At 38.1% G+C, this 21507-nt stretch overlaps 1 protein-coding gene across 1 annotated transcript in view; it reads right to left on the bottom strand.

The window, feature by feature from the left end:
* Positions 1-326: 326 nt before the first annotated feature.
* Positions 327-21507, bottom strand: part of LOC117297662 (receptor-type tyrosine-protein phosphatase T-like) — a 43793-nt gene continuing 22612 nt past the window's right edge. The window contains exons 17-40 of the mRNA XM_033780810.1: positions 20794-20863; positions 20254-20360; positions 19179-19386; positions 18739-18835; positions 18069-18321; positions 16664-16703; positions 15900-16047; positions 14936-14997; positions 13589-13845; positions 13014-13101; positions 12694-12770; positions 11881-11917; positions 11342-11439; positions 10694-10810; positions 10127-10275; positions 9418-9553; positions 8777-8926; positions 8184-8283; positions 6655-6731; positions 5744-5878; positions 5330-5458; positions 3982-4136; positions 2846-2981; positions 327-1778 (exon numbers count right to left, since the gene is read on the bottom strand). Of these exons, the coding sequence (XP_033636701.1) occupies positions 1704-1778; positions 2846-2981; positions 3982-4136; positions 5330-5458; positions 5744-5878; positions 6655-6731; positions 8184-8283; positions 8777-8926; positions 9418-9553; positions 10127-10275; positions 10694-10810; positions 11342-11439; positions 11881-11917; positions 12694-12770; positions 13014-13101; positions 13589-13845; positions 14936-14997; positions 15900-16047; positions 16664-16703; positions 18069-18321; positions 18739-18835; positions 19179-19386; positions 20254-20360; positions 20794-20863 (2901 nt within the window). The 3' untranslated portion in view covers positions 327-1703. The remainder of the gene's footprint in view (positions 1779-2845; positions 2982-3981; positions 4137-5329; positions 5459-5743; positions 5879-6654; positions 6732-8183; positions 8284-8776; positions 8927-9417; positions 9554-10126; positions 10276-10693; positions 10811-11341; positions 11440-11880; positions 11918-12693; positions 12771-13013; positions 13102-13588; positions 13846-14935; positions 14998-15899; positions 16048-16663; positions 16704-18068; positions 18322-18738; positions 18836-19178; positions 19387-20253; positions 20361-20793; positions 20864-21507) is intronic.

Below are 21507 nucleotides of genomic sequence, written 5' to 3'. Positions count from 1 at the left end.
AAGGTTAAATCACAATAGTTAAAGGCAGTGGACACTATTGGTAATTACTCAAAATAATTATTAGCATAAAACCTTTCTTGGTGACGAGTAATGGGGAAAGGTTGATAGTACAAAACATTGTGAGAAACGACTCCCTCTGAAGTGCCATAGTTTTCGAGAAAGAAGTAATGTTCCACAAATTTGATTTCGAGACCTCAGATTTAGAACATTTGTCTGCTTTCAGATGCCTGAGAAATGCTTCCAGGCCTGAAGTCTTTCTCAGATTCAAATATATTTCTCAAATAAAGAGTGTTTACTTCAAAGGGAGTAGTTTCCTCACAATGTTTTACACTATCACCAGCTCGCTGTTACTCGTTACCAACAGAGTTTTTACGCCAATATATACTTTGAGTAATTACCTTACATGTACACTGCCATGAATGATCTAAATGTATCCTCAAATCAGCCAACCTTACAAAGAAAACCAACACACTTTACAAACTAGAGCAGGGAGTTCAATTATTCACTTGTAAGTTATTGAAGCACCAATTATTAAATTTAAAACTTACAATTAGAGACTTTGGAACACTAGGTGGCAGCAGACTCACCAGGTAAATTACCTTTGTTTACGAAGTTATGAGCATGTGCACATTACCAAGAACAATGGAGTTTACCTGGTAGGTCTGTTGCTACAAAGCGACCCAAAAGTCTCCCATTGTCTTCTGTATCCTGGATCTTCTGATCTATTATTGAAATCTCTTAAATTCCTTTAACTAGTACAACAAAAATAAATGATTTATACTGAATAAATACTAGGCATAAATTGCTATAAAAGACATATTTACAGGATACTTAGTTTATAGTTACAAAAAACATGCGAGCTTTGTATAAAAAAAAAGGAAAGAAACTGCGACTTTTTTTACCAATGATAATCCACATGGAATTACTTGTTTGGCTATGCAATAATTGTTATTTCATTATTTCAAAAAATTGTTACTTTTATCATTGTGGGATGCATTAAATTACAAATATACAAAAATAAACATGACATTTAATTTTTTCAACCATTAAATCGTTATACTAAATTAGCACTCACAATCCTTATAAAAATTTATTGGTATTAACTTATACTTTATCAGAAAGACTTTTTGTAATTTGCTCGTAGGAAAGTCCATGGTCCCTGTTCTCCTTAAAAACATATAGTTTATCTTTTGTTTAGTGATCACTTTGCACACCTACTTGTGCTTTTTATATTTTGAAAGGTAAGCAAATTAGATTTACAGTTTATGTACAGATTGAAATAAAGCTTCTACATGTATAACAGAGTTATAGTGGTATAAATCCAAACAATAGACCCCTTGCATAACACAAAACACTACACTGACGCTGAGCTCACCCGTACTTGTTCACGCACAGAGAACCGCTACTGGCCAATCATTTGCCTCATTTGAACCCAGTGAGCGCGCTTTTTGCCCCCAGTGAGGGCGCTATTTGAGTGTGTGACGTCATGCCATGGGTCTATAAGATGGTTGCTGTGTACTGTACATGTGTTAACCCAATGACGAACCTTGCCAGATTAGATCTAATACCTTAATTATCACAGTAGTACTTTGTTAAAGGCAATTTGTACTATTGGTTTTTGGATCCATTCAATAATTGTTATAGTACTTTATAAATGTATGTGTTAAAATTTGTCCAGGGTATTGGCTGTTGGTCCTGATGCTCTACTTGAAGTTCTCATAGATGTCAAAGGATTGTAGATGACGAAGGGCAGTCAGGTAACAGAAATCATACTGCTCCTGTAAGTGTAAACACAACAACTTGTTGGTTAAAATGTTTAAGCTGAGACACAATACAGCCATTTATAAATATATAATGTTGTCAAGTGTTTGTTGTTCATGTAAAATCAGCCTATACAAGACAATATCGATACCAGTGTCATCCGCTAATTGATCTGAAACTTTCACAATTCAGGTTATAAATTAGTACTACACTGACATAAAACAATCTTTGACTCTAACTTTTAGAGTATCTTATTGCTTTATTAATAGTGGCTTCTTATGAAGTGCTCATATCTGTCACTCAGTGACGCTTAATGTGCTTCAGCATTCAGTATTTTACTGCAATGTATGATGGAAATAAGTTTTGAAATAAGAGCACCGAATTCAAGCTCTGGTGTTTCTGATCAGCAGAGTGTGGGTTCGAATCCCCAGCCGTGACACTGTGTCCTTGAGCAAGACACTTAACCATTGCTTCGTCCTTCGGATGGGACGTAAAGCCGTTGGTCCCATGTGTTGTGTAACGCATGTAAAAGAACCCAGTGCACTTATCGAAAAGAGAAGGGGTTCGCCCCGGTGTTCCTGGTTGTGGCTGCTTAATGCGCCGTAGCACCTTGTAAACCCTTATAAGGTGCTAAATAATTGGGTCTCGAAATTCATCACTGCAATAACCTATCTTTCTGAAAGTTTGTATATACTCAGCGCCTTGAGTACCTTGTTTGGTAGATACGTGCGCTATATAAGACTTCGATATTATATTATTATTATCTATTCCTTCACATACCACCATGTAATGGTTTACAAGGTGCTGTGGCGCATTATGCAGCCAATCAAACCAGGATGAACGGGTGAACCCCTTCTATTTGCGATAAGTGCACTGGTTATTCTACGTGCGCTACACAACTCATGGGCCCACTGGCTTTATGTCCCATCCGGAAGACGAATCATCATGGTTAATTGTCTTGCATAAGGACACAAGTGTCAAGACCGGGACTCAAACCCACACTCAGAAACACACCAAAGCTCGAGTCTGGTACTCTTATCTGCTCGGCCAGGACACGCTATGGACAATTTCAGTATTATCTTACCAGTGATAAGACCATGCTCGGCCTGTTATTGCGGACACTTCGGACAGCTTGAAAGACGTCCACTCTTTCCTCAGTTTTGATCCTGTCCAGCATTGTGAGAACGGCACAGAAAAGCCCACAACATCGTACACCATCACTGAAGGCAAAAGTGTACATGTGTATTTTAAGATGGTTACAGAAATTGTGTATGTGAGAACTTGTCTCGCTGTATATTCTACTGTCGCGAAAAAGATTTTGTTGGAAATCTGGAGACTTCTAAGTTTTATAAAGAAGGTTTCTGATTATGAAATCAGCCGGGACAGTGGATAAATGTCCCGAATTCTGAAAAATCTACTTCAATGCATTAGAATACAAAGAACATAATATACCAAGCAAGTAGATCTACACATGGTGTTACCGCAAACAAAATGTTATGTTTAAACAATTATGTGAGTTGATTAGAACTGAATTTAGTTGAGTGATATTGAGTTGAACATTGACAAATTGACAAGAGCAGGACTTGAACCTGTACCTCTGGAATAAGAAGCCTGTGATTGACCAACTTGGCTAATTTGCCCTTATGTTGGCCACTCCCAATTTATCATAACTTGGGTGTGATCTCTGCCTTCAAGGCAGTTACAGGTTGAATGGCTTCTGATCTTATTGATAAGATAGGGAGACTGTAATATTAGAGCTCGATAGCTCAATTGGATGAGCCCCAGACTGTTAATCTGGAGATCGCATATTTAAGTCTCACTCTAATAATAATAATAATAATAATGGACATTCGCAATGCACCATATCTGGCAGAGGGGCACTCCTGGCGCATAGAAAAGAACTCTGCTAATGGCGGTACTTATAAAGCTAAGACCGAACAAATGAGTTTTCAATTTGGTCTTGAAGCTAGAGAGAGTGTCTACTGGTCTAAGGTTAATCAAGGTTTCTTTGTTCAACCCAAGACTATTTGTAAAAGATGGATTTGCACTAAGCGTCATCGTCCGCCATATTTGATGAAATGTGCATGCGTGCAAGGCTATCATTGGCTAAAAGCTGTGCGTTGTGCGTACACACTTTTGCATTGTTTATCGTCAAATATGGCGGTCAATGGCAGTTAGTGCAATCCATTCCCTTGTGGTAGCTGATTATTCTGAACTTACATGCATTGTACAGTGAGAGGTCCACCTTGTGATTTCTCATGCCATATCTGTACACAGTAAATCAATTTCAAGATGGAGACGGGTGAAGACGGTAAATGCTCATCTAAGGACCATCCTTGGAAGTCAAACTGTCTGACTGTGTGTGGTTTGTCATTCTGTATTGAGAAATAAACACAAAGTCCATTACAAATCTTATATTAATAATAATAATAATAATGTTGAAAAAAACAAGAACTCTGCTAATACACAATGACACAAGACAACCAAAAGTTTGAAGGCTATTGTTTCCGAAATAGATATGTTTTGAGATGAGTTTTGAATTTGGAACAAGTAACTACTTTTCTGAGTTGAAGTGGAACGCTGTAGGCAACGTGGAACGTTCAGGAGCAGGTTGTTGGAGGAGCGGAGCTGTCTGGGAGGTTTGTACACATGGATTAAGTCATTGATGTAATCAGGTGATGTGTCATTCAGGGAGTGGAAGATCATAAGGAGAACCTTAGACATTGATGTCAGTAAGAGCACTGTTTGACCATTTGGTAACCTGTATAGACTCCTTTTGTGTGAACCTTAGACATTGATGTCAGTAAGAGCACTGTTTGACCATTTGGTAACCTGTATAGACCCCTTTTGTGTGAACCTTAGACATTGATGTCAGTAAGAGCACTGTTTGACCATTTGGTAACCTGTATAGACCCCTTTTGTGTGAACCTTAGACATTGATGTCAGTAAGAGCACTGTTTGACCATTTGGTAACCTGTATAGACCCCTTTTGTGTGAACCTTAGACATTGATGTCAGTAAGACCACTGTTTGACCATTTGGTAACCTGTATAGACCCCTTTTGTGTGAACCTTAGACATTGATGTCAGTAAGAGCACTGTTTGACCATTTGGTAACCTGTATAGACCCCTTTTGTGTGAACCTTAGACATTGATGTCAGTAAGACCACTGTTTGACCTTTTGGTAACCTGTATAGACCCCTTGCATGTGACATCACAAGCTCTAAAAGCGCCCTCACTGGGGTCAAAATTGCCCTCATCATTGTGGTCAAAGGAGGCAAATGATTGGATGATAGCCGTTCATAAACTTGCGTGTGAACCCAGCGTCCGTGTAGCGTTTCATGTTATGCAAGGGGTCTATAGACCTTTATCATGGTGCAGCCATCTTGAAGTTTCCCCATTGATATCAATGTTACCAAACCGAGGCTGGAAGAACAAAATAGTCTAAGTCCTATTTGCTAAATGATTGTTAGCCTCCATTATTGTTATTCGACGCAAGGATCATGACCAAGATGGAGGCACTGGCAGCATGATAAAGGTCAATTCATAACATTATCTTGTTAGACTTACTGGTTTGTTCATGTTGTCGATAGTAAAGGTTCTACTCTGGACTCCTTCTTCATTATCAGCAGAAACCAAATGGACATTCAATGGACCAAATGCACCCATAGTCTTCTCTGGCCAGTATCTATCCATAGTCTACCAAACAATAAGAAACAATCATTAATGAATATTAAAAGCCATGGCCTTGTGGTTTAGTACATCAAACCAAAACTGACTGGGTAAGTTTAGTTTTGGGTTTGAACAAAGACAAATTGACTTGACACAGACTAATAGAGAGAACGCCAACATAGGGCTGACTAGCTCAGTTAGTTAGAGCGACGGTATGTTTCTGAAGGTGATTGGTCACAGTCCCACTCCAGTAAACTTGTCTTTATTCAAACCCAAAGCTAGATTTTGATTAAAAGAAGAAAACTAAGTTACCTGATCATCGGGATCCAAAGGATTCAGCATGACGATAGTTGGTGACTTGTAATCATAGATCATGCTCCAGAAATCTATACTAGTACTAGGCAAAGGAAGCTGGGTGGTTATGTACTGATCACGCTTCCAATAACCCTGAGACATAACAATCAACATAACAATAATCACTCAGGGGTTTCAGCACATATATAATAATAAAACAATCATTTAAAAAAATTGTTTTTTTTTTTTTACCCTTACACTGATGTGTTTTAGCACTGTATACTCAGTACTTTCCCTGAGTCCTTCCTGTGAACAAAATATCACAGGCATGTTACTCGGGTGGGATTCAAACCCATGACCATGCAATTCTAGAGCAGTGTCTAACCAACTAGACTACCGAGATTACCCGGTAGCTGAAGCAAATCAACACTGCTCTAGAATTGCAAGGGTCTTGGGTTTGAATCCCAACTAAGTAATATACCGGTGATATATTTTCTCAGGACTCGGGAGTATACAGTGCTAACACACACCGGTGTATGGGATTCAAATTTAATATCTAATAATAATAATAAAAGTAATTATAGACATTTGTAGTGTGCCATCACAAAGACACTCCTAGCGCTCAGAAAAATAGGAACTCTGTTGAAGGGACAATCGGGCGAGTTGGTCTATTAAAAGCGTTTGGAACCGTTTATATGGTTAGAAAGATGTTTTAAAAGTAGATTATAAGGATTGCACAAATGTGCTTCGAAATTGCACGGTTTTCCTTTTACCTTGTGAACCAACACGGTCAGCCATTTTGTGGAAACAAAAATTTTACTCCCTAAAATGGCATGCCGTGTTGGTTCACGACGTAAAATAACGTAAATTGGATGATGTTCTGAATGCTTGGTACAGAAACAAAGCTAAGGGAAACAATTGTAACTTACATTGATATATGAAGCATTGATGTAGTTGGTACTGTGGTCTGCACCCATTGTCATGAGGTAAGGACGGCATCGATCAACTGCAATAAAAGAATTAGTTCCTTAATATTAATATAACAATATCAAAGTCTTATAGGGCATGTATCTACCAAACAAGGAATTAGTTCCTTAATATTAATATAACAATATCAAAGTCTTATAGGGCATGTATCTACCAAACAAGGAATTAGTTCCTTAATATTAATATAACAATATCAAAGTCTTATAGGGCATGTTTCTACCAAACAAGGAATTAGTTCCTTAATATTAATATAACAATATCAAAGTCTTATAGGGCATGTATCTACCAAACAAGGAATTAGTTCCTTAATATTAATATAACAATATCAAAGTCTTATAGGGCATGTATCTACCAAACAAGGAATTAGTTCCTTAATATTAATATAACAATATCAAAGTCTTATAGGGCATGTTTCTACCAAACAAGGAATTAGTTCCTTAATATTAATATAACAATATCAAAGTCTTATAGGGCATGTATCTACCAAACAAGGTACTCAAGGTACTGAGTATATACAAGCTTTCAGAAAAATAGAAGTGATGATTTTAAGACCAAAATATGTAGCACCTCATAAGTTCACTGGGTTCTTTTACATGCATGACACAACACATGGGACCAACAACTTTACGTCCCATCTGAAGGACAAAGCAAAGGCTTAAAAGTGTCTGCCTTAAGGACACAAGTGTCATGGCTGGGGATTCGAACCCACACTCAGCTGATCAGGAACACCTGACATCATAAATATCTGGAGCAATGCTTAGGCAAAATATACCTTAGGTCTTTGGAACCATTTGATTGTATTCAATAAAACTATATTTTGAACATTTTATTTCACCAGGTTGTCACGTTTTGAGATATTGGCGAAAATCTATAGTGAATATGTCGGCGCAGGAAGAATAATCCACTATAGAATTTTTTTTTTTGTTTACATTCAGTTAACTACATAACTTGGAAGTGAAATGTTTCTTTATACTATCAGAAGCTGCTACAGGCTTCTAACCAAAGTTTGTATTGCCACTAATATTAAGCTTACCAAACAGATACCTTCCCTTTAAAGAATGTTAAACCAAAACACACAGTCACTAGTTAAGTTTCTTGTATCAAGTCATCAAAAGTCAACTACTTTTATTCTTATTTACTGATATAATTTTAAAACCCTTTCGCTGCGGACCCTTTGGCACTCATCCGCAGCCGCCCTGCCTAATACTCCACATACCGCCCGCAACCAATATTTGACAAGTTGTATTTAGAGTTATTACTGAGGGTACATTCGATTAACTTCCCCGGATTGACCCCAAATAAATTTGACGTCTGGGTCAGCCCCAAGTGCCCTCCTTGTGGATTGGGTCATTGGGGGCTGGCCCGCTTTGCATGTCGTCGTTTGAATTGGCTCTTGTCAGGGCTGGTGAGCTTGCTTGGTCTACCCGGGGAAGCTAATCGAACGCACCCATAGTAGAGGATAACTTCTTACATGGGAGGCAGTCAGGGAACCTGTTCTTGTCTGTATTAAGTGGATCTTTGCCACCTCGATATCTGTCTCCTTTAGCTGGAGATTGAAGTGCGGTCAATTTCTGAAACAAAGGTAAGACACCAAGTTATATTTGGTTTGCGGTAACACCACGTGTATCATCATCAAGTCGAGCGCCATGTAGAAGCTCCAACCTGCCCAGTGATTTTTTGTCCAGATGTTTCGATCCAGCATGCAGGAGTGTAGTTCCTCAGGGCTGGCCAAGCTGGTGTCTCGTTTCAGAAATACATCTTCTACCATGAGAAGCCTTGCCTTGGGAGGGCTCCCAGAGGATGGTTAGGCAAGCGAAAAGCTCCCAGTGGCGAGTAAAGTGCCCAGCAAGCTTGAGGCGGCGTTCGCAGAGCTTTTAAGTAGCCTTTGGCCAGCCAGCATCGTGTTGCAGTTTCTTATATGGTCATGCCGTGTGTATATCTATTAGCTAGGTAGATTATGTTCTTTTGAGAACTTGTCTTGCTTTATATTCTACTACTGCATCAATACAAAATGCCCTTGCAAAGAGAATCTCCTTCTGCAAGAAACTATATGGGATGACTTACATTGAACTCATCTTCAAGTATTGAGGAGTTTCCATGGGGACTAGGTGTCTTCAGTCTGTCATATTCCTTCCTTATATCATCGACAGAAATCCAGGTCTGACCGAAAACAAAGGCCTCAAGAAGTGCATCAAAGATAAACATGTATTGGTCCTGAAAAAAACAGTCAAAACAAAACAATGTCAAACACACAATGATAACAAAAGTAATCCACTTTTCAAGTTCTAATATTTATTTGGCAATTTCACATACAAAATTACAAATAATTTATACAAAAAAGGATAAAACTCTTAAAAACATTACACATAAACATATACATCTGGAATGGAAAAACAGTAAAAAGGGGAATACATCAAAATATACAAAAAAAGGAGGGCAGCAGTAATAGAGAAAACAAAGTCATCATCACCAGTAACACTTATTTCAATGCTGTTATTCATTACAAGAATGCAAATACTATGTTGTAATTAAAGACAGTAGCATGAGATATGAAATATATTTTATGCACAGTAATTCAAGAGTAATCAGCAGATAAATGACAACATTTAGGTGTAAAGTACTACACGACTGGGGACAACAGAAATACATCAACAATCCAGGTTTGCCTGCACTATCACCAAGAGGTGTGTCAGTCCAAGACTTACTTGTGTTTGGACCATCTTGATTCGTCTGTCTCGCATATCAGCAACAAACTTGAGAACATCGATCTTTCCCTCTTTCTTAGCTTGATCAAGCATTGCATCTAGAGTAATGAAGGTCCCTGTACGACCAACACCAGCACTGAAGGATTATAAGAAAAGATCGGTTAGAATAATATGACAATGGTGATCAAGCATTGCATCTCGAGTAATGAAGGTCCCTGTACGATCAACACCAGCACTGAAGGATTATAAAAAAGATCGGTTAGGATAATATGACAATGGTGGCTAAAAGGATGACATTTATTTTGTTATACAATTGGGTCAGAAAGAATTGCCATGGACACACAGAGTAACAGATAAGCCAATGGAAACCCTATGTTGGCGGTGTCCCTATTTTGTCAATATCTTTGTACAGGGGTGCCAGTCAGAAGCCATACAACCAACAACTGTCATGTACCTATTTAAAATAAGTATTAGCGTAAAACCTTTCTTGACGAGTAATGGGTAGAGGTTGATGGTATAAAACATTCTGAAGTGCCATAGTTTTCGAGAAAGAAGTATTTTCCACGAATTTGATTTCAAGACCTCAGATTTAGAACTTGAGGTCTCGAAATCAACCATCTAAACGCACACAACTTCGTGTGACAAGGGTGTCCTGCTCAAGGACACACGTGCCTAAACTGGGATTCGAACCCACCCAAATGTTTCTTACCTGCAATGTACAATGATTGGTCCTGTTGTAGGAGTGATAGACGCCTTAACAGTGTAGACAAAGTACAGGAGTGGACTGATGTACTTAGGCAGACCCATATCAGGCCAGGAAGTGAAATGAAACTGTTTCAGCTTTCTCGTCTCACCCTCCTGTAAAACAGAGATCACAAGATAAAGACCGTCATGTTCAGGGAAAACTTTTGCTTTATACCTCCCGCCCGAGGGAATCACAACTCAAAAATGATTGACGTCATCGAGCCACCATCTTAGAATCTCGGTAGTTTAGTTGGTATGACACTGCTCTAGAATTGCATGGCATGGGTTCGAATCCCACCCGAGTAATATGCCTGTGATTTTTTTTTTCACAGGACTCGGGAAAGTACTAATTATACATTGGTAACACACATCGGTGTAAGAGTAAAAACCAAAATTAATAGTCAATACCGTTTTTACCAAACATTTCTAAAATAGAACATCCAAGATCCTCCTAAAGAGATTTTCCTCCTAAAGAGATTTTCCTCCTAGTTACATTTTAGTTCGAAGAGTATTTTCATCATAAACCACTGACCTTCTTGAGTGTGAATGAACGTGTAACGTAATCAGCGAGTTTAGATTCTGAATCTAGCTTAACTTCAATCCCACCATAATGCTTGGAGGCTGTTGGCCAATACTGCTCACACTTTTTCTGAAATAATAAACAAAATTCAAGGAGGGATATTTGGTTAGAGTTGATGCCAAAATCCTTTTGGATGGTAATATTAATTACAAGAATTACCTCATAATACAGCATTTGGGCTAGACAGTCTTTGCACCATTACAAAGCAATGTACAGTGAAATGACAGCTGCATGCTGTATAGGATTTGAGGCATTGCTTGGTGCGGGGTATCAATATATATTGGTTTTGTGGTAACACCATGTGTGTATCTACTTGCCAGGTAGAGTTTGTTCTTAGGGAACTGTCTTTCTTTATTCTACTACCGCGGAGTAGATTTATCGGATGTTCCGGAGATTTCTCAGTTCTGAAAAAAACAGTCCTGCTTTTTAAATACTACCCGCACAAAAGGTATAGAAAATTGGCTTGGACTACTACTTTAAAAGCTTATAGGATCGTACTACCGCGGAGTCAGTTCTTAAAATTGGTCTAAACGTTTCGACTAGCTTGCTCTAGTCATGCTGCTTGCTATTCACTGGAAAAAGGGTGAACCCTTAACTTACCTTGCCTCCTTCCACTAAGTGGGTTACCATGACAATGATGCTGGTTTTCTCTTGCCACACCATGCGCCACATATCATTGGTAGAAGTCTGGTTGGGACCTAAGAAAAATATCAATCACAATTCATCTTATACCAAAACAACATCCAAAAACCAGATCAAAACCATAACATCTCCCATTTCATTTAAAGCTAAGTAGTTAGTTGCGACAGGAGTAAACTTGACTTTAAAAGTATTTTGGCCCGCATTATTTAGTGTTAATATTTTAACGTGCCAAGTTCCTTTTCAACTTAGGGGAGAATAAAAAAATAAATACTAGAAAGGGATTTGAATATTCTGCATCACTGTGCTCCGCCAACTGAGCTATAGCAAGCCCTAAGATGCATTGTTTTTATTGGAGGGGCTTCAATCAAAAGTCATACAGGCAAAAACATCTCACAGTAAAATAGTCCTCATCATGTTTTGATTAATGTACTTATTATATTTATGTAATATTTTTGTGGACAAAATTAGTAAATTTTCCGTGAAGAGATTTGGCATACCTTGTGAAGCAATATATTTGTTAGGATGGTTGTAACCCTGTGAGAAAGAGATGTTAAAAAAAATGAAACATTTCAAAATAGTTTGAATAGATGGATTGCACTAAAGTATCATCGACAGCCATATTTGATGAAATGTGCATGCGTGCAAGGTTATCATTGGCTAAGAGCCTAACCAATTTGAGCTGTCGATCTAAATCAACTGCAACCAGGGTCACATTGCCACCTATTCCTGGGCTGAAATAGGTCTACCCCCTTTATAGTCTGTAATGATGTAGGCTTGAGTATCATGCAACTAGGAGCCTGGTTGGTAGAGCAGCATGCACTACCTTTCAAACTTTTAATGAAGAAATGACAGTCAAGTGCCTTGCTCAGGGCACAAGTGTCATGACCAGGGTTTAAACCAACACTCTTCTGCGAAGGATGGAAAGTGATGTTTTATTTTGGTAATTACTCAAAATAACTGTTTAGAGTATAACACATTGTGAGTAACGACTCCCTCTGAAGTAAAGTAGTTTTTGAGAAAGAATTAAATTCTCTCTGAAATGTTTGAATTGAATTCGAGACCTCAAATTCAAGCATCTGAAAGCACATTTGTGCAACAAGGGCTTTCTTCCACTATTCTCTCACAACTTCGACAACAAATTGAGCTCAAATTTTCAAAGGTTTGTTATTTATGCATATGTTGAGATACACCAAGTAAAAAGACTGGTCTTTACCAAAGGTGTCCAGTGCCTTTAAGTGCTACCACTACCTTTCTCTTTGGTCAGACAAAGGGATAGCTGTTTCTATCTTTTAGTTTAAATAATCACTCACATCAATGTAGCAAGCGTTGACATAATCAGAATCATCATCACCTTCAAGTTTGTCAAGAACTACACGAGAATGATCATCTAAAAAAATAAAATAAAAAAACATCAATATAGTGGTGTGAGTACAGACAAGGGCCCAATTTCATAGAGCTGCTAAGCACAACAATTTGCCTGACTGTGTGGGTTTTCCCCTGAATCTTCCTTTGTTGTCTTCTCTCCATGGTGTTCTTGGCCAGTACAGTGTTTTTAAATTGGCATTTCTGAAACTCCTCGACTTCACAACCAGAATTAATAAATGAAGTTAAATAGAGTACTTTTACTTACATGCAATAATGTTAGCATAACGGTTCTTAGTTTTGTTCTCCTCTTTTCTGGCAACATCCCATGAGTGAATTTGACCATCTGGAAGACTCTACATAGGAATAGGATTTCATTTGAAAATAATGACATATTAACAGTGACTTTAAATAAAGCTATCATCCGCCACTCTGTGATGCTCAAGGCACTTTAACATTCAGTATTTTTTCAATTGGAGGCTTGAAGTAATGAGACCAATTCCTAAACATAGAACCATGTGATGGTTTACAAGGTGCTGTTGCGCAATATGCTGCCAATCAAACCAGGAACATCAGGGCGAAAACCTTCTCTTTTCGATAAGTGCAATGGATTATTTTACATGCTTTACACAACACACATGACCATCGGCTTTACCTTGGATTCAAAGGACGCAGCAATAGTGGTCAAGTGTCTTGAATAAGGGAACAATTGACTCAAACCCTCATTCTGCTGACTAGAAAAGCCGGTTTTCTTATCCACTCAGCTACAACACGCCATAAATGAATATGAACAAAGTTTGCAATCAGGAATAATGCAGACATCTTCTACGCTAAGTATCTCACCCCATAATCCAGTTTGTATCCTTCATTGGTCTTGGCTCTCTTCTTCTTAATGTACCCTTTGAGTTGTTCTCTCTTGATGGGTCCAGCTGACCCTGTTGCAGTCTGATCTACCTTCTTGACGCGTGGTTTCAACTGGCTTTCTGGCATCACCGTTGAAGCTCCAGAGGGTTTCTTATCATTTAGATTAGTCAGGGCGTCCTCTGAGGCTACTGGCTTCAACTGAGTAGGACCAGTTGGTGCTGGTGTGTATCTTGGAGCTGATGCAAAACACACACATTGACCATCGTTATACAAATATTTAATTTTATTACTTAAACGATAAAATACATTATCCTCTGCAGTACACCAGACCCATGCTGCAATACATAGACCTTATTGCAAATACCCGGTACCCATGCTTTATGCATGGAATGAGGTGCATGCTGGTCTAGCTGGAGATCAAGTTTGATTCCTAGCTAGACCAGCATACATCTCATTTTACAGTTAGCGCTTGCGCATTGGGTATTTACAAAAAAGTCTAAGGCTCAGACATTTTTTATAATGACGTCCTCTGCTGCTTGTTGGGCAATGTTTTTTTTGGGCTTGCCTTGGTGGCGTCCCTTGTGGTGGTTTGGACTTGAGCCAAAAAGGTGAGCTAACTTTTTCCTGAGATGGAGGGATGACCTTTATGCAACATGAGTGGAGAGCAGTGTCGCACAATATAATCAAGGTGAAATCTGGCCTTTTCCATATCATGAGGCAAAGTAAAATAAACAAAATTTAAACAAAAAGTCTGATGCAAACCAGCTCTCTGCTGCTGAACACTAGAGTGCTTGGTGAACTAGACCATTCAGTCATGATAGTTTGCTATAGATAAGGAACCTAACGCCCCTGTGAACTAGACCACTCAGTCATGATAGTTTGCTATAGATAAGGAACCTAACGCCCCTGTGAACTAGACCACTCAGTCATGATAGTTTGCTATAGATAAGGAACCTAACGCCCCTGTGAACTAGACCACTCAGTCATGATAGTTTGCTATAGATAAGGAACCTAACGCCCCTGTGAAAACTGTAGCTGAACGAATCACAAGGCCAACTGGGAACCTATCTCTAAACAATCAACCCTTGATTTCTGTTCATGAAGGGGCGCGCAGTATTTTCTTTCTCGTAATGGGGGCAATTCTATACAGAAAATGTTGCTTTGTATTGGAACTTTGAAGAGGGCACAACAGCAAAAGCACAGGGCACCACGGCAGTTGCTGTGGGTGCAGTGGGTTGTTTTACCAAGCTTCTTTGATGGTTCTTTTTGTCTGTGCACATTATGACCATTTAGTGACTTTGAGAATGTCCACAGTAATGTACTTACTTTCTTTAGCAATATTCCTCATTCCAATGGAGTCAAAAGGTCTTCCAGTACCCTGTGATTTTCTAAAAAGGTAAAAAAGAACATTCAAAAATTGTATTGTTAAACTTACGTTTCAGCAAGCAAGTTACATATAACAGAACTCATAATTTTTCACAGTTTTTGAAAGTACAAATTTGAAGGGATCAACTTTTGCCCCAAAAATGTGGTTAGGTGGTTAAACTGCATGGAAAGCACTCACACGGTTAGGGGTTCAAATCCAAAAGGTATCAAATTCCAAGACCAAAATGAGGCAAATACTCCAAAATACCAGGGCCCAATTTCAAAGATCTGCTAAAGCACAAATTGTAGCTAAGCCACGTGATGAGGGGCAAGCTTTTGCGTAGTTACGTAAGAGACGGTGAGGGGATGTGAAAGGCATAGCTACGTCGGTGAACACCCATACACAATTGTGAATGGACAAGTATGGAACAATGGTACCAGGGTTTGCTCATCCTGCAGGTTGCTATTGAAAAGCTTGCCCCTACATGGTGTAGCAACTGTCTCGATAGTCTGAGGAATTCAAATGTAAGCGGTGCATTGCAACTAAGTAAGTCATTGTACCAGACATTATTCAAATCTAACTCGCAAATGGCTTATTTGTGGAAACATAAACATTGTATGATACAGTCAGAGGTAAAGTACTACTAGTACCTGCCTAAACCCAAGATGGCACTTGAGTTAAGTACCATCTTTAGCATTTGTGTCCTTGAGCATAAACATTGTATGATACAGTCAGAGGTAAAGTACTACTAGTACCTGCCTAAACCCAAGATGGCACTTGAGTTAAGTACTATCTTCAGCATTTGTGTCCTTGAGCGGACCAATTATAACTCAAGCCTCTCAAATACTAAGGAAAGTTTTAAGGTTAAAGGAACTATAATTAAAATTAATAAATAATTAATTTTTTGCATTGGACCGTGCCTACCTTTTCTTGATCACAACCATAGCCAAGAATCCAGCTGCAGCAACAATCAGTAAGACACTGACGAGGATTGCTACAAGAGTTCCAATGCTGCTAGGTTCGTCTTCTGTAGGTGACTCAGGTCCCGAATTGCTTACATAATATTCACCAACTGCAAACAAAAGAAGGATCCCAGTTTACATGTTCATTGGAATTACATTCGTTTATATTTTATGGTTGTCAAATCTTTCAATAACAGTTTTTTTTATACTTTGGCTTAACCTTGACAGCCCCTAATCAGCTTTTTAATGGATAAAGATTTAAATTAAATGTTTTAATAAACTTTTTCTCAATTGGTACCCAACAAACATTTCATAGCATTTTTTGTTCATGACATCTCTCAAAAGAGCTTTGAATCTAGCATAGTATTCACACATCTAAGAAAGAGCCCACATCTCTCACATTCTTCAGTCCACTAAAGCTAAATTGGTAGTCTTGATCAATGTTTCTACCTTCCACCCAGGTAGTAGTTAAACTGAGAAAAACTCCAGAATTCCAGAAAACTACTTTGCTGAAGTAGAATAAGATAAGTTCTAAAAAGAACATTATCTACCCAGCAGAGTAGATATACACACATGGTAATACCACATAGGAAATATAAATTCACACAAAAGTCGCATACGTCCAGTCGATGCACAGAGCAAGAACTGCACTCCCTTAATTGATACAGCATGTGGCATTGGGGTTTAAAGAAACAAGAATAGCGAACAAAACTACAAGAAACTCACCAGTCAAACCAAGGGGTGATGACCAACTCATAGTGAACGCCTAACAAAACAAAAATACCTCACAGTTAGTTTGCTATCCTATTGTCATCTATATACATGTACATGTACTTAACCAGAAAAATGAGAGAACTATCCTTACTGACTGAGCTTTAGTTTTTCTCAGAAAATCTCCTTGCTTTATTGACCCAATTCAGTGAAGTGCTCATTTTAGGCGATACAGTGTTCACACGTAAACCTCTTGACCACCAAAATGGTGAGCATGGCACAGTCGCCACGTGTGACATGCGTGCAAGGGGTAATTACATATATTAGTGGAATAATAAGAGTGACATAAGGTCTTGTACCGGTAACCACTGGGCAATTCAGCCTTCGGGCTGCAATATATTGTGAACTAACAATAACAATGTAAAATAATAATAATAATAATCTTGGTATTTACTTGTTTTGTGCACATCTGGGCTATTTTAAGTGAGTTACAGCATTTTGACAATTACAAACTCGCTGATTGTAAACTTTTTTCACTGACATAACAATATGACTCGGTTACTGATAAAAATAATAATAAAAACAAGTTCTTATATAATAGCGCATCTCACAATAACCGTCTCAATGTGCTTTACATTAGTGCCTTGGTTATTGGGCCAATAACATTCCTTTACTCTTTCTCAGCTCCCTGTGGAGTATACAGCCCTGAGCAAATCAACCTCTACCCTCGCAATTACCCATTTATATACCCCTGGGTGAAGAGAAGCAGTTATTATAGTACTTAACGCATCTTGCTCAACGGCACAATTGTCACAACCAGGATACGAACCAACACTCCGATGACTTAAACCACCACAACTTGAATTTGATGCTCTTAACCACACGGTCATGACACCCTAATATAATAATAATGGAGTCTTGAAAGGCACCGGTCTCTGCCACAAAAAGGCGCTCATGGTTATCGCTCATGATACAAATAAACATATCAAAAGAAGAGAACAGAAGTATGAAATAAGTATGTTGAAAATCACTGGTCAATATTTATTTCAAAAAGGTGAGTTTTTAGAACAGTTATAAATGAACATGTATCAGCAATCCAGGGCTCAAATTCATGGCTCTGCTTACAGTAAGAACAAAGTATGGCTCTGCTTACACATGTACAATAAGCAAAGAATCGACACATGCGAAACCAGGGAATTATGCGCTTACGTCAATCGTATTTCCCGGGTTAGCAGCGAATTTTGGCTTCTTCGCGTGCATACTCCACGTTACTAGGCATTCTACGATTACAAGGCTAGCACAGAAATTCGGCGCTTGCACGTAAGCGGGGAATCGTGATCGTAAGAGCAAAATTCAGCGGTAAGCAGAGCCATGAAATTGGGCCCTGATGTGGTAAGGAAAACTACATCACGATACTCACATCATCGGCTTTGCTGCTTGCTCCTGACCTGATCTCATACATGGCCCCTTCCTCTAGAGGAGGATTGTAATATCCATTATACGTCTCGTTATCACCAACTTTAAACTCCTCCTTGAAATCGTCCTTCTGTATATCAGCAGCAATGTAGGAGTCGGGGTTCTCATCAAATGTCCCAATAGATTCACCTTGCTGATTGGGACCCGACTGTCTTCTCTTTCTTGACGCTACCTTTTTGACCCACACCATATATGACCTAAAAGTCAGAGTTGAGACTTAAAGTTTAGTTATCGGAGACCACAAACAAAAATATTTTATCTTGTACATGCCACGTTAAAGTTGTTGATGTCATAAAATTTCAAGAAGACTGTGGAGAAAAATCATGCAAAAATAAAATTCTTTGGCTAGGGAAACGAGGCAAAAAGACAAGGATAGTTATTTTTGAAAAACTGAAAATTAGAAAAAGCAGATAAAATGTTTAAATTTATAAACCACAAGGCAAACTGATTGCGTTAATTTTGAAATGATTTGGGGTTGGACTAAGAAATTGGGTAGAGCAGGATTTGAAGCAATGACCTATGGTTTAATGTTGTTTTTACAGCTCATTTGGTAGAGTGTCGGCACGTAAAACCGGAGGTCATTATTTCGGATCAGAGGGAGAGATGATACTTACGTTATATATGGGTTATCCACTCTACTTATTGAGATGACAACAGCTGTAGCTGTAGACTTGGCCGAATCTAATGTAGGAGACTCAGGATTGGGAATATCTGCACGAAGGAAACAAAGTTTTGAAATATGATTTATAGACAGTTGGATAAAAATACTAACATACATTTTGCGCTGCTTTGGTCCAGTACATAACAATAATATCACTTCATTCCTGATACTTTCCTGGATAATCAAAATAGCTGGGTATTGAGTGCTACATAATGGTGCCTAACGTAAGTAGCAGCCACAAATAGCGGCAAGATTTGACTTACTTCCACTCAACCAAAAATCCAGACATCGCAAGTTCAAGCCATGCTCTAGTCAATTTGTCTTTGTTCAAGTTTTTATATAAAATTTAAGATTTTCCAGTGATTTGAATAGAAAGTTGAATTGACTTTAAACCTGTTTTGGGTTTTGTGAAACCAGCGATGGATACAGGATCTCCTTGACCAATGCTTGTTTCTGCAGACACTTCAATTTCATATTGGGTTCCGGGTTCGAGTCCAAGCAATACTCTTCTGTAGATATTTGGACTGGAAACTGGTAGCCTTGTAAATGTTGAAGGTGTAAAATCCAACTGGTAGGGTTTGAATGATGGCCGATATTTGATCTGTTTGTGAAAGGAAAAGATTTGTTGGAAATGATAATAAGTAAAGGTGATTCCAATAATAATAATAATAAATCTCATAAAGCACAGGTATCTAGAAAAAAACTAGTGACTGCGCTATAAATAAGCACAGCTGGAGACATGTTTGTTCCTATCATCTTGATGTTGTAATAGTATTGTACATGTGAATCACACTTCTAATGTGCTCTATGAAAATATAAAAGGTTTTGTGTGTAAATCTGAGATAACTTTAGCAAGAGTCGTTTGCTGTCAAACTTGTGGGAGATGGACCAATCAGCCAAGAGTCATGGCCGAGTGGTTTAGTGCATTAAGTTCAGGTCCTGGGTGTTAAGTTATTGGAGTGTGGGTTTGAATCCTGGTCTGACACTAGTGCTCTTGAGCAAGCTGTTTTACTGGGTGCTTCTCTTCACCCAGAGGTATAAATGGGTACCTGCGAGGGTAGAGGTTGATATTGTGCTTGAAAAAGCCATAGAGCACCACAGCAGCTCAGGCTGTATACTCCACAGGGAGCTTGGAAAGATTAAGGGAATGTAATTGGCCTAATGACCAGTGCAATGATGTAAAGCGCATTGATACAGTAATTGTAAACTGCACTTTATAAGAACTAGTTATTTTTTGTAATAATAATAATAAAAGCGTATTTATATAGCGCCTTATGCCAGGCCTCCAGGCGCTTAACCTGAAATAAAAACAATATTTTAAAAAGCAACAACAAATATAGAAATGGCAGTTTAGAAATCACAATTAAGATACAAATTATAATAACATATTTAAAACAAATATTATCAAAGAGTCTCTTATCAAAAATAATTGTTGTTGTTTGTTGTTGTTATTGTTGTTGACACTTACAATGTAGTTGATAATTCTCCCATTTGGTACCATTGGTTTGTTCCACTCTATCTCCAACTCTGTCTCCGTTTTATTTCCAATTCTTAGAGATGATGGTGGGCCTGGAACTATAATCATATCAAACACTCAAGGTTAAATTTCTGAAAGCAAGATCCTTCATAGGAAATATAAAAAATACAATAAACAGATAGAATTTCACACTGTCCAAGTAGCAAAGGCAAACTGTACTGTTCACCTATGTTTTAAAATTCGCAAAATGTGGAAAATAGCATGGTTTGCAAAATAGTACTTCGTGTAAATATTATGTACTTACATAAAAAATACTTAATGTAAAATGGTACTAGAAGTATAATATAGTTTGAAGTAAAAACATTTAATGAAAAAAAAAAAAAAAATAAACAAAATAGATAGAACTTCACACTGTCAAAGAAACTAAAGCAAAACTGTACTGTTCACATATGTCTCAATTTAATTCCCAAAATGTAACTTGATGGAAAATAGTTTGAAGTAAAACAATTTTTGATGTAAAATAGTACTTACTACCCTCCTTTGTAATTCGATAGATAGGTGTGCTGGGGTCTCCAACAGCCACAGAAGTTTCTGCTTGAACCTACAGGTGGGCAGAGAAAGACTTGTCAATAAGCCATTTGAATTCCTCAGACTACTGAGACAGTTGCTATGTCACAGGATTAGGGGCAAGATTTTGCTTACTTACGTAGGAGACGGTGAACCCGTACACGAATCTGAAAGGATGTGTATTACACAATAGTACCAGGGTTTGCTCATCTGGAGGTTGCTATACAAAAGCTTGCCTCCAACCATTAATTTGACATAGCGACTGTCTCTATAGGGTATGAGGAATTCAAATTCAGTACATTGTGACTGAGCTAGATATTATCAAAATCTAACTCGCAAATGGCTTGTTTGTGGATAGTCAGAGATAAAGTACTATTATAGTACCTGCCTAAACCCAAGATGGCACTTGAGTATAAGTACCATCTTCAGCATTTGTGTTTGAACGGACCACTATGTCTATTTCAAGCCTCTCAGATATTACGGAATATTTTAAGACTAAATGAACTAAAATTATATTTTATAATTGTTATATTTTGCATCACGAATAAAGAATAAACATTGTTTTTACCCTTACATTAATGTGTATTAAGCACTGTATACTGTATTTTTGTTTGTATAATCTTTATCCCCGATGCAAAAATAACACATATGAAGAACTTTGGCACCGTTTTGAGCAGA

This window comes from Asterias rubens, chromosome 12 (assembly GCF_902459465.1).
Source record: "Asterias rubens chromosome 12, eAstRub1.3, whole genome shotgun sequence".
Taxonomy (NCBI): Eukaryota; Metazoa; Echinodermata; class Asteroidea; order Forcipulatida; family Asteriidae; genus Asterias; species Asterias rubens.
Note: the sequence above shows the minus strand (reverse complement) of the source record. Positions and strands in the feature narration are given on the sequence as shown.